Raw genomic sequence first — 12680 nt, 5'->3', positions numbered from 1 at the left:
AGCTGTGTGAATACACTTGAGAACATTCTTGCAAAAGGCTCAAGAGCCAGAAAAGGAGACCTTATACAAGCTACCTTCACTCTGATCAATTCTCAAATAATTTCCACTCTACTAGTGGAAGGATAGGAAAATTTTTGAATTTCTGAGCTTTACTAACATTTTACATTCATGTAGCACCTTTTTCTTGGAAAAATCCTGTCAGGACCCAAAGTTACCTCACTTGACTATGGCAGTGGCACTACAATTGAAAAATAAACCTTGGATCAGCTGCTGTGTCCCTGTATGCTGACCTGAGATCCTTGCAGAGTTCCCATCTTGGCTGATGAGGCACTCTGATGTCCTTCATCATCCAGCCTCATCACCTGACTTGTGTCAAAGGTTTAAAGCAGAGGACAGGGCAGGTTTCTCTTGTCTGGTTCTTACAACACCAGGGCTCACTCACTTCACTTGGTGGGTCTGAAGTTGTACCCAAAGGAGCAACTCCAAGCCACAACAGCTTGCAAATCCACTTAGGGTAAGTGGATTACAGTAAGGCTTTTACAACACCAGTGACTGTCACCTTGCAGCACATTTGGTTTATGATCACTTCTGTTACCTTCCCTTGGAATTAAACAGTGGGAGCAGACAGCCAGGGAAAACACAGGTATTACTTCTAATAATCCAATTCCACAGCAAGTCAGCGAGAGAAATAAGCAGTTTTAAAGCTTTTTAAAATTGAATTAGATTTTTTAACAAGAAGTTCACATGGTCAGTTTAGTAATTACCTTGGGATCTCAAATTTAGAGGCTTCCACCTCTAAGCATTAGATACACCCTCAGGTCAGTCCATGCCCATAAGTATATCCTGCACATGCTCATGGATCATGGATAAGATATGCCCTTGTGACAGGCTGACCCCAACCAACATCCAAACATCCATCCTGACTCCCTCTCACTCCTTTCTTACTGAATGGGGACAAAATAAAAGGTTAGACTTATGCATTGAGATAAGGATAGCTTGATAGGGAAAGAAAAGCTGCACATGCAAGTAAAGAAAAATGGGAATTGATTCCCTGGTTCCCATCAGCAGGCAGATCTCTAGCTACCTTTGTGGGAAACTACACCTTCAACATGCACAACAGGTGCTTGGGAAGACCACCACAAACAGCTGCCCTTCCTACTCACATGGTTCCTGGTGAGGCTCATTCTCTGTTGGTTCAGATGATTCCTGCTGTATTCCTTCTTATACCATACAAATCAAATAATGGATTCCTTTCTGCCAGGGAGAAATCTCCTTGAGGTACACAGCAGATTTCCACTTTCTCCTGCACCAAGTGCACCTGGGTCCCTGAGCAAAGACAATCCCACAAATGCACTTTGCTTTTCCCAAGGCAGAGCAGCCCACACTGCCTTTCCCAGTGCACCTAGAGTGTGGTGAGTTTGCCATGCCTCACCCTATTGATATCACAGACACCTCCCTCCACCTGCTCCAGGGAGATTTTACCTACATGGATCACTTGATTGCAGTGCATGTTTCACATGTGTTTTGGCCTCGACAGTCAGGGCCCACCCCTCAATCACAAACCCATTTTTTTCAAAGCATCTCTCCCAGTCATGGTCCTTATCTTGAATTTTTCAAGCTTTTTCATCCTATTTTCTCCCCATGTCCTGTAAAGGAAGGAGCTGAAGTGGCTCAGTGGGCATCTGGCTGCTGGTCAAGGTTAACCTGGCACAGCTTTTTTTTTTTGGTTTTCGTCCAACAATGGGCATACAGATTTTAACCAGTAACTTCCTAACCTGCAAGCAAATGCTGCTGGCCCAGGTCAATCCAGCACCACCTAAACCTGCTCCCTTTAAGACATTTCTCAGAGCAGAAGAAGGCTCTAGCCCAGAGCAAAGGTCAGGCTTGCCTCAGATGAGCTCCTTGAGTGAGTTTTTGAGTATAATATCAGTAGGACAAAATGCAAAGCTAATGACAAATGCACGTGATTAGCACTTCTGCCCACAAGGACAAGACAGCCTATCAAGGTATCATGCATTCAGTGAAACTTAGTTAAATAAATCATCTTTTAAATCAACCTTTGCCCAATCAAAGTCCAGTCTTACTTATACGGACAGCCACAGGAGGAGCAGAAAAGAGAATTCCAGTGAAGGCTGCTCTACATAGACATACAGGTAAGAAATTCCTTTTTCCTAATCCCTTTTCCCTTTGAGAACTCCTTTTTGCAAAACAAATAATTTTGCACAGATCAAAAGGTGTCATATACAGTGCTTTGTAATCTTCTCTCCACTTCTAAATATGAAGAAATTATTTTTCCCATAGAAGCCTACTGTTTCTCCAGCTCTGTGTAGTACTGGTTTTGCATGTTAGTTTCTGGAATTATCACAGATTTCCAGTGTTTATCAGGAAAAGCTGCTTTGGATTGTACTTGCAATTGATACAGTCTGATGTTCTCAACCATGTTCAAATAACAGGAAAGTTCATCCCTTTATTAGTTAATGTCAGTGCAATACACAGAGACTCAAAAATGCTCCAGGCACCTGACCATGGACAACAAGTGAATCATGACCTGCAGGCTGTATATCCTTGCAAGCTGAAATTCCTGTATTCTCCAGCTCCAGTGACACCTGTGCCAAACTCACCCCACACATCCATGCTGTTGTATGTGCTGCCCAAGTAACATCAACAGAGCAGCTCCAGCTCCCAGTGCAGAGTCTGCACCATGGGTAGCCACGGCAGTGCCTCTGCACTGAGCTGCTCTCTCAGAAGGATTTGACTGCCAGCAGATCCAAAGAACTGACTTCTGTCTGTAAAAAGGAAAAAAAAAAGTCTTTCCAGTAAAGTAATTACCAAAGTTGCTAATTATCTGGATTTTCCAACTGGAAGGATTTGTCTTCATTTGTCTCATTCCACTGTCTTCATGGATCTCTGGTAGGACCATGTCTTGGGAGATGTTCCCTGGTCCCAGCTGTTATTTACCTTGCATATGTGATATTCCTGCAGGACAAGCTTCACCCAAACCACAGTTTCTTTACATCCCAGAACAGTTTAAGTAGAGACTTTTGGAAGTTTCCTGGTGCAATGCCCCATAGAAACAGAGCCAGCTTAGATCAGGTTGCTCAGGGCCCAATCCAGGTGTCTCCAAGGACAGAGATTTCACAGCCTCTCTGGACACTTCTGGTCATATCTGACACTCCTCCAAGAGGAAAAGCTGTCCTAATGGATGTCTGGTTGGTCTGTGTCTGCTCCTCTCACCCTCCCACACTTAGTTTCCAAGAAGAGTCTGGCTGTGTTCTCCACACAATCCAGTTAGGCACTGGGAAGATATCAATAAGATCTTCCCTTTATTTTCTCTTCCCAAGGCTGAACAAACGCAGCTCTCTCAGCGTCCTTAAATAAGCGTTTCAGAACCAAAATTCCCTCTGCAAACTAGTTCAAATATGGCAATTACTTGGGGAGATCAAGACTGGTGACGGTACCCACATGAGGTCCCCCAAGGGTCAAAGAGAGGGGAACAATCCCTTCACTCCACTTACAATCCTTTTTCCCAAAACTTAATTTCCTCTGTAAAACTGAATCCTGGTATTATTACACCCTCTCCTCAATCCTTACTATGTTTTCACAGGCAGACTTTTCTTATCTCAGCTCTGCATTTTGCTTAATGTCATTTGAGACACAGAAACAAAAAAAAGCAAGGAGGGTCAGGGAAGAGGGTTTGGTTTCTTCTCTCTAGCCTTGTTCACTAAATTCAGCTCTGCACAGCTGGAGTTCCTGCAGCCAAAAAAAAACCAAAACAAACAAACAAACTGTGGCAGTCATATTTTCTGGAAAAATCCCCTTGCCCAAGATTCTTCTCCTGGGAAGCTGAGAAACCTCAGAGAAAAAGGAAAACAATAATTATCTCATTTGCTTCTCCTGTGTTTTGCTGCTTTGGAATGTGGTTGGAGATTGTCTATCCAACAGGTGGTTGTTTCATTGGTTTCATGTGAATTGTTTTGACTTAAGAACCAATCAGGGTCCAGCTGTCTCAAGGCTCTGGAAAGAGTCATGAGTTTTCATTAGTATCTTTCTAGCCTTCTGTCTGTATCCTTTCTGTAGTCTTTAGGATAGTTTAGTATTCTTTAATATAATATAGTATCATAAAATAATAAATTAGCCTTCTAAGAACATGGAGTCAGATTCATCATTCCTTCCTTCACCTGGGGACCCTGCAAATACTAGAACAAACAAACAATAAAACCTCCGCACCGAAAAAAGCACCCCAAGAATTCCAAAGCAAACCCTCTCGACATATAATTAGAGGGAATACACCCAAGGTAAGCTTCCTGTTCTTACTCACAGGTATTTTCCCCCTGCTGTCTGGCAGAGATGACTTCTGCTCTGCAGCCCCGAGAGTGCACGGTGACCAAGAAGCCCCAGAAGAAGTACGGCTTCTTCCTGCGGATCGAGCAGGACACGGCGGGGCACATCGTCCGGAACGTGGAGCGCGACAGCCCAGCCCAGAGGGCCGGCCTGCAGGATGGAGACAGGGTGCTCAGGGTCAACGGTGTCTTCGTGGACAAGGAGGAACATGCACAGGTACAAATCTGTTCACTCTGTGATCCACACCATGCCCCACGCCCACAGCTGCTACGTGAAGCTTTTTCTTCCAGTTTTTATGGCTAGGAAATCCAGGAGTGTTGCCACATTTCTCCTCACAGAGAAAAGCAAGGCACAGTTCTTCCCAAGAATATTTCTGGGTTTTACATTCTCTGAACAACCAAGAAAGAAAACACAATTTTTGCGTTTGCTGTGCCTGTGTTCTGCCAAAGTAGAATGCAATGTGGAGATTGTTTACCCAAAGTGAGGATGTTTTGTTCCCTTGGCCTCTCAGGGCCAGGAGAGTGTGTGTTGGACTGTCATGAGACAGTCAAGAGAGAGAATCAGATGAGGGCAGTTCTGTGCAGTTGTGAGCAAGAGTGAGATTCAGTTTAGATGAAATTTATATAGTATAGTATAATAAAGTAATTCATTAGCCTTCTGATAAGACAGAGTCCTCCTCATCATTCTCTCCCCTTCGTCAGGGATGGCCCGTGCAGTAATACAGAAGCAGAGGGAACTGCTCTGAGTATCCCCCTGCATCATTTATTACCCACCACGGGCATGGAATGTCTTTGGGGGGCATGGAATATCTTTGGGATGCCTCCCTAGTGCACGAGCAGGGGGTGAGACAACAAAGGCAGCAGACAGTGCAGCTTTTCCTGGGGAAAGTTTTTTGCTCCATCACTCCAGTGCCCGCTTCCATTTTTCCCCTTGCCCATTACAGGTGGTGGAGATGGTCAGAAACAGCGGGAATTCCGTTGTGCTCCTTGTTCTGGACGACGCATCCTATGAAAAGGCACAAAAGGAGGGAGTGAACTTGGAAGGGCTGGGTCAAAAGGCATCCACAGGACAACAGCAGGAGCTGCAGTGCCTACCATCCACGGCCACTGCAGCTCCACAGCCCCGGCTCTGCTACCTGGTGAAGGAGGAGACAGGCTATGGCTTCTCCCTGAAAAGCACAGAAGGTGAGAGCCTGCAGAGAAGAAACTGGAGATATATATAAATATATAAATATAAAAATATTTTTTAAAAAAATATATCTATATGTATGTATATATTTGGCTGCAGGGACAGAGGCACCCACAGTTAGCACGTGTGGGCTAGTGGGGAGACACAAACTGCTCTTGCTAGCAGAAAGAGAGTGAGAAGTAGCAGGATGAGTTCAGATCTATCTCCAGAACATTTCTGTACAGCATATGCAGCACAAGGTTTTCTGAGGACCACGCTTCTCATGGAGTGGAAAACAGATGAAAAAAAAGAAAGAGAGAGAAAAATAATAAGCTATTTTCTGCTTGTTATTTAAGCCCACTTAACAAAACCAAATTTACAGTCCTTGCTCAAACACTAGATATACACTCAATGTGTTATGTTAAGTCCTGTTCCATTCCTCAAAATCACCTCAGGAATCAGCACATGAGGTTCTAGACAGCTGTAATAAACACTTTCCCTGATTTTTAAGTTAATTCATTTAGCAAGAAAAGAATTTTGAACCTTTTCCATATATGCTTTTTTTCCAAGGCCAGTCAACGGAAGAAGGAGGTCTTCTGGAAAGCACCACCTCTAAAGAGCCCTCTAAAGGGTATTTTGGAATGCAGTATAATTGAAGGATCAAACATAGAAGGCTTCCAAACACAGGAAATTATGAAATGTATAAAATAGAAAAAAAGCAGCTTCTCTCTTCAAAATGATGGGGGGAGAGGAGGGTGGAGGGAATAGGAATCAAATCCCTTTCAGCTGTGTTAATCAGCCACTTTGCATTCCTGGTAGAGAAATAAACACCATTTTGAGCTGGAGAGAGTGAAAAAATATCTCCCTCCACCACTGAAGGGATTTTTCCAGGCCAGAGTAAGAGACAGAGGAGTGTCTGTGTGGAAGGTTTGTGGTGCTCCTGTAGCCTGCAGGCAAGCAGAGGCCAAGAATCTCTGAGGACATCAGTGCTGAGTTTCCTTAACCACTATATTCAGGCCTATTGCAGTGACTTACCCTGTGTAATGAGTTTTCATTTATTTCAGGACAGAAGGGGCTGTTCATAGTGGAGCTTTCATCACAAGGAGCAGCTGCAAAGGCTGGTGTCCAAAATAACGATCGCCTGATTGAAATCAATGGCAAAAATGTGGAAAATGACACCCACGAGGAAGTGGTGGAAAAGGTATTGATTTATCTTCTGTTCTGGCCTACTTTCACAGCAACCTATCAGGGCTACTGGGGAGGCCAGGCTGGCTGATTTAAGCACTTCACAGTAAATCTTGGGAGCTGCTGTTCATGTACCACCAGCACATCAGCGTAGCCCTCTGTGCTGGCTCTGTTGTCAAGCAGCCTCTTGAGCTGCCTCTCAGTGAACACTGCCACCAGGACAGGCCAAAGGATTTTAAATAACACAAGTATAGTGCTGCCAGGAACCCTATGAAATAAATCCATTTCCTAGAAGTCCTGGAAATGCTGCTTATGGCAGGAGGGCAAGTCATCAAATGTGGTTTCCAGGGCAAGAAGAAGGAAGCCTCTGATGATACAGTCAGCATGGAGCAGGGAAGATTTCATGATTTTAGACAGTAGTCCCCTTTCTCCTGTGAAGAAGTCCGAAACCCATGAAATTTACTGTGCAAGTAATTTCACTAATTGGCTGCAAAGAACAATGCTAATGAGGCTTCCAGCTTTCCACTGTTGGCACTGCTAAAACGCAGCTGGAGCTGAAGAGATTTCAGAGAGCCATGAGACTCCAGCATTCCAGCAGCATTCAGTGCACACGGCTAACTATGGAATCGTGCAACACCTGGGTTTCTTTGAGCTACTGCAACACCAGCAGCAGAGTGACACTGGTTAGGATGAGTAAAAAGAGCACCCATTCGAGTAGAAAGGACTAAGAGAAAGACAGACTTGGAGAGGTTGGACAGAAGAAAAAACCTCACCTCAGAATCAGTAACACAGGGAGACAGAAGAGGACCAAGAGTGACAGAAACTTGACTGGTGTCACTGTAATCTAAAATAGTGGTATAGATGGTATGATAAGCCTATATTAGAGAATTCCACACCTAGAATAGCCAAACAATATCGACTCAGACTCCCTGGATTCTACAGCACTGTATGCCTCCCCCATGGCCCTCCACAGGTAATTCCCTACAGGTCAGGAACACAGTATGAAATATAGAAAATTTCCTCATCTATTACATGCCCTTGATTTTTGTCATAGTCCAGATTTCTAACTGGAGGCAGGGAAAAGAAAAATCAATTTATAGTAGCATGGCCTGGACTAACAGCACCCAGACTCTGCTATGTATCAGTGCACCAAGTTACCAAATATCCCCAATTCCCACGTGCTGTTGAAGGGGTGACATCTGAGACTGTACATGTGCTGTCACAGGTAAAGAAGTCTGAAAATCATGTTATGTTTCTACTTTCAAATGAAGAAACAGACCGCTATTTCACAAGCCAGAGGATGGCACTGAGCAAAGAGAGCGCCAGCCTAAGGTTGCTTCCCCTCAAACCACGACTTATTGAGATCCAGAAAGGAAAAAGCGGTTATGGATTTTACCTACGGATGGAACAAAATACTGGTGGTAAGATCCGAGTTAACACACAGACCATGATATTGCTGTACCATTTCTTCCTATTTGATGCTTGCAGCCTTCATTCTCTTTGGCTTCTTGCTGGCCATGTAGGAGAAATCCTCAGGGAAAACAGCTTCAACCTGAAAAGCAATTCTGACCATTTGCATTTGCCATGCTTTTTAATGTCTTTAAAACTCACCAAGCTTTGCATTCATAGCAATCTTTCTCCCCTTCTTATCTCAGACCACGTAATCAAAGATGTTAATTCTGGAAGCCCAGCAGCTATGGCAGGTCTAAAGGACAATGACATCTTAGTGGCTGTCAACGGCGAGCGAGTGGATGGGCTGGATCATGAAAGCGTGGTGGGAAAAATCAAGCAGTCTGAGGAAAGAACCTCCCTGTTGGTGGTGGATAAGGAAACTGACAGCATGTACAAACTGGTAAGAAAACGCAAACTGCTGCTAGGAATTGATAATTTATCACAATGAAACAGCCAATCTGCTCTGACACTTTTTTAACTCGCAGGAAAGGCCTAAGAGACACCTGTATTCCAGCAACTCCACTTACACCAGTACAGGAAGTCACTTAACACCTAAATCTTTTGCCTCTTCCTGATTTTTATAGACACTATTAGAACAATTCTAAATTCAAACACATCACAAAAAAGGTTAAGTTTTGCTGTTAAGACAAATTCAGAGCTACATGACTGTAACTATTCTTATAAATGACAAATTTCCCTTCTCACATAGATCAATGCTGTAGTTTTCCACTCAGAATAGGGAAGAATTCTTCACTGCAGCTAAAGTCTGAGTCATTAACAAAGTTTCAAACAAAATATGTTGAGCATGAGAGCCTGAAACAGATTTCACAACAGGAATTTTTTTCTAAAGTCTGAGTTATTAACAAAGTTTCAAACAAAATATGTTGAACGTGAGAACCTGAAACAGATTTCACAACAGAAAAATTTTTGAATGTAATTTTGTCACTTTTTTTTCAGGCTCAAATTTCCCCTTTCTCATACTACTACAAAGCACAGGATTCAACCCCAGCTAAAAGGGAGGAAAGAGTGGAGTTGCACACTGAGCAGAAAGTGAACCACAAGCCAAGGATCTGCAAGATGGTGAAAGGACCTAATGGATTTGGCTTCAGTTTAAACATGATCAAGAACAAACCTGGATTGTTCATCACTGAGGTACTAATGAAGAATGAGGAGCAAGAAGCTCAAGTAGTCTGTTGGGCAGCTTCCTCCCCTCCATCCTGCAAACAAATGCAAGAAAAGCCACAGAAGTCTCTTTTCCAATGTTCTCAGATCAGAGCTAGGATTGTTTAAGTCAGACTAACATTGTTGGCCCAAGATAAAAAATGAGCACCAGAAAACATTCCTTCTTACTATTAGACATCTAGAGGGGGAGAATTCAGCTTTTGCATAATTTTGTCTGTTATTCATGAGTCCGGCACACTAAAATTAGTATTTTAGACATAATTGGTTTTTACTGCAGAGCAGCTTAATTATAGAAGAGATTACTTTGCCCTAATTCTACCCACCTTCTCTGAATTCCACAGCCGGTAAAAGCCAAACTGCTTCTGTTCCAAGTTACATCTGTAACTTCAGCTTTCTTGAGATGAGGGGTTCCCCTCAGTACTAAGGGATCTGTGAATTGTACCAAACTTTGAAGTTATTGGACAGATACCTCCAAATAGAAAAGTTTTTCTACCTTCTTCATGGTTCTACCATGCCACATTCCTATAATGTAAACCGATCAAGATCGTGCAGAGCAGCTTAATTATAGAAGAGATTACTTTGCCCTAATTCTACCCACCTTCTCTGAATTCCACAGCCGGTAAAAGCCAAACTGCTTCTGTTCCAAGTTACATCTGTAACTTCAGCTTTCTTGAGATGAGGGGTTCCCCTCATTACTAAGGGATCTGTGAATTGTACTAAACTTTAAAGTTATTGGACAGATACCTCCAAATAGTTAGAAAAGTTTTTCTACCCATCTTCATGGTTCTACCATGCCATATTCCTGTAATGTAAACCAATTGAGATCAACATCTTAAAATCTCAAACTGATGGGCTCTGCGTTTATTATTATCTGGGCCCATTGCCCATCGCAATTCCTTCCTGCCCCACAAATCTCCCCATGCTTACTTCACCATCTTCTGGGGAAAGCAGGAACACAGCTTACCCTCAGTTGTTCATGCATCTTTCCAAGCTTTCTGCCAAGACCCTGCTCTGAACTCCCCTCTGCAGGTACAAAGCCAGGGAGCAGCTGACAGAGCAGGTGTGGAAAACAACGACTTCTTGGTGGAAGTGAACGGAGTGAACGTGACCCACGAATCCTATGACAAGGTGGTGGCAAGGATCCAAAGCACTGGGGACAGCCTGACACTGCTGGTGTGCAGCAAAGATGCTTACAGGTACTTCCAAGGCCAAAACATTCCCATCACAGCCTCCATGGCCGAGTCAGACACTCCTGAGGCTCCTGCTCACACAGAAAACCATCCAGCAGAGCCAGAGAGGAACTCACCTGAGCCAAGGGAAAGGGTGAGTAATCCTGCATTAGGCAGATGCTGAGGGATCGCACAGGGGATAGGAAAATAACTTTTTTTTCAGGTAGTAAGTATTCCAAAGCTAGGATTGTTAACTTGAGCTGGGATTTTTGCAAGTTATTAAAAGGAAATCTGTTAATTACCACAACAACTCTTCTTTTCCCCACACATAACACAGGTGAATGCAATCTTTAATGCAATATTAAATCACACAAAGAATGCACATACAAGAGATTTTATGGAACAAGATAACCCAAATACAGTAATCCCAATCATGGGAAACAGGCAATACAATTGTGGAAGTGGAGGGGAAAGTGCTTAAATAAACAGAAACAGCACTTAAATAGAAAACACAAACAACGTTTGTGAAAACCACATGAAATATTTCAAAATTATCACCTTGGAGAAGAAACAGCAACTGATAGGTTATGATATTTTCTAGGCAATGTGCTGATTTGAAATTATTTTACTCACTTCATGCCACTAGAAAGAATCCAAAGCATGACTAAAGTCAGAAAAGCAAGAAGGTGCTACTTCTTGAAACTCTTTTAACCCTCAGTGTTCATCCTTAAATATTAAAATGCTTATTTTCTGATCATGCAAAAGAGACACACAAGGTAAGACCAATAGTGTTTCGCATTTATTTTTCATTAGCCTTTTCTGCAAGTTTTTTCAAGAATGTCTTAGTACCCAACCTGTATTTTGCAGAAGTTAGCACTACTTTTGTGTTCAAACTGTGCAGATATGGGAATTCAACAACAGAAACCCTCTATTGAACAAAATTCTCTGAAAATGTACTTTAACAAAAAACCCTTCAACAACAAAAATGGTATTTATAGGTTCATTCTGCCATCTAAACAAGTGTGTGATTAGTGCAGATGAAAACAGGAGTCTGCAACAGTGCAGACTATCAAACGTGTTTACAAACTGAAAGTAATCACAACATCTTTGTTACTCCTCTGCAGGCAGACTCATCCTCCTCCTCCCAATCAGCAGCCTCCACAAGAGCTGACAGTGACAACAGTGATGACACAAAGTTGTGACGAGACAAAACTATGCCAAGAACAACAAAAAAGAAACCTGCCAAATCTTTTCTTCAGTTCTTCTTTGCTATTCCACCTCTCAGAACTCGGCTGTTCCAAGGAGTACCAGAACCATAAAGGACTGCAAACTCTTGCTGCAATAAACACTTCAGTGTAACTTGCATCCATTTAACACCCTGCAATTGTGCTCCACTGGCACAATTTCTGCCTTGTGAAGTGGGCACCCAGTCACTCACTTCTGAAAAGGCTTTAAGAACTGCAACTTTAGAATTAAGTGTCCTGCAGCAGAAGTTGGAAATGTTTTATAGATTCGTAAGCATCTTAGGCTGTTATGGATAAGCTCTTAATAAAGAGCAATTGATTTCTGCCCATCTCCCAGGAAAGGCAGCTCTCCAAGTCCATCACCTCAATCTCTGTGGCATCTTTGCTTACAGCAGTACAGCTGCTCTGAAATGGCAGAAGCCCAGGTACTCTGTGCATTAGCTTTTTTCCTGCTAACATTGCAGAAACTTCTTTCAAACATTAAGCTAACTTTGGAATTCACAACTCAAGATGTTTAATCACTATTTTGTCTCCTCTGCATACAGCTGTGGATTAGAATAGTGCATGTAATTCAGCCTAATCCCAAATTACCACCATGTTGTCTTGAATGTGACATAAATGGCTCTGCAATACTGCTGCTGCACTTTGCTTCCTTGCTGTACACCAAAGACAATGCAGAAATAAATTGTTTAGAGTGGTTATTTCCCCCACTCCAAGTCTTACTCTTACTACCTATAATTTATGTTCCAGAACAATTATAAAACAAAGCCTCAGAAAGTGGCTATGAGAACCTAAAAGTTGAAGTCACAAGAATAAAATTCATAACATACAATGTAAACAAGGCATGGCAGTGGTCTTCAACTTAACACTGAACTCTACCAAAGAGGAACCCAAAACTATGCAGAGAGAAAAGAAAGTTGACACTCAGTAAGAGAAAGCA

The 12680-nt window shown here is 42.7% G+C and overlaps 1 protein-coding gene across 3 annotated transcripts; it reads left to right on the top strand.

The window, feature by feature from the left end:
• The first annotated feature begins 2069 nt into the window (after window positions 1-2069).
• PDZK1 (PDZ domain containing 1) lies at window positions 2070-12451 on the top strand. Of its 3 annotated transcripts, none has more exons than XM_039713243.1 (9): window positions 2070-2153; window positions 4321-4557; window positions 5285-5525; window positions 6573-6709; window positions 7919-8114; window positions 8349-8545; window positions 9103-9297; window positions 10357-10523; window positions 11621-12451. In XM_039713243.1, exons 2-9 carry the CDS (start codon window positions 4348-4350, stop codon window positions 11853-11855), a joined length of 1578 nt encoding a protein of 525 aa, XP_039569177.1. In that variant the 5' UTR covers window positions 2070-2153; window positions 4321-4347; the 3' UTR covers window positions 11856-12451. The 3 variants fall into 3 exon arrangements, with proteins under 3 accessions (XP_039569177.1, XP_039569179.1, XP_039569178.1); XM_039713245.1 differs by having other exon boundaries at window positions 10357-10650; XM_039713244.1 differs by having other exon boundaries at window positions 2080-2153; window positions 4346-4557.
• Window positions 12452-12680: the final 229 nt, after the last annotated feature.

The sequence above is a fragment of the Passer montanus genome, unplaced genomic scaffold (genome assembly GCF_014805655.1).
Source record: "Passer montanus isolate IOZ18808 unplaced genomic scaffold, ASM1480565v1 scaffold28, whole genome shotgun sequence".
Taxonomy (NCBI): Eukaryota; Metazoa; Chordata; class Aves; order Passeriformes; family Passeridae; genus Passer; species Passer montanus.
Note: the sequence above shows the minus strand (reverse complement) of the source record. Positions and strands in the feature narration are given on the sequence as shown.

Coding starts and splice junctions, on each gene's coding strand:
- PDZK1 (XM_039713243.1), top strand. CDS start 4,348: ATGACTTCTGCTCTGCAGCCCCGAGAGTGCACGGTGACCAAGAAGCCC. Junction 9,298..10,356: donor CTGGATTGTTCATCACTGAG/GTACTAATGAAG, acceptor TCCCCTCTGCAG/GTACAAAGCCAGGGAGCAGC. Junction 10,524..11,620: donor TGCAGCAAAGATGCTTACAG/GTACTTCCAAGG, acceptor ACTCCTCTGCAG/GCAGACTCATCCTCCTCCTC.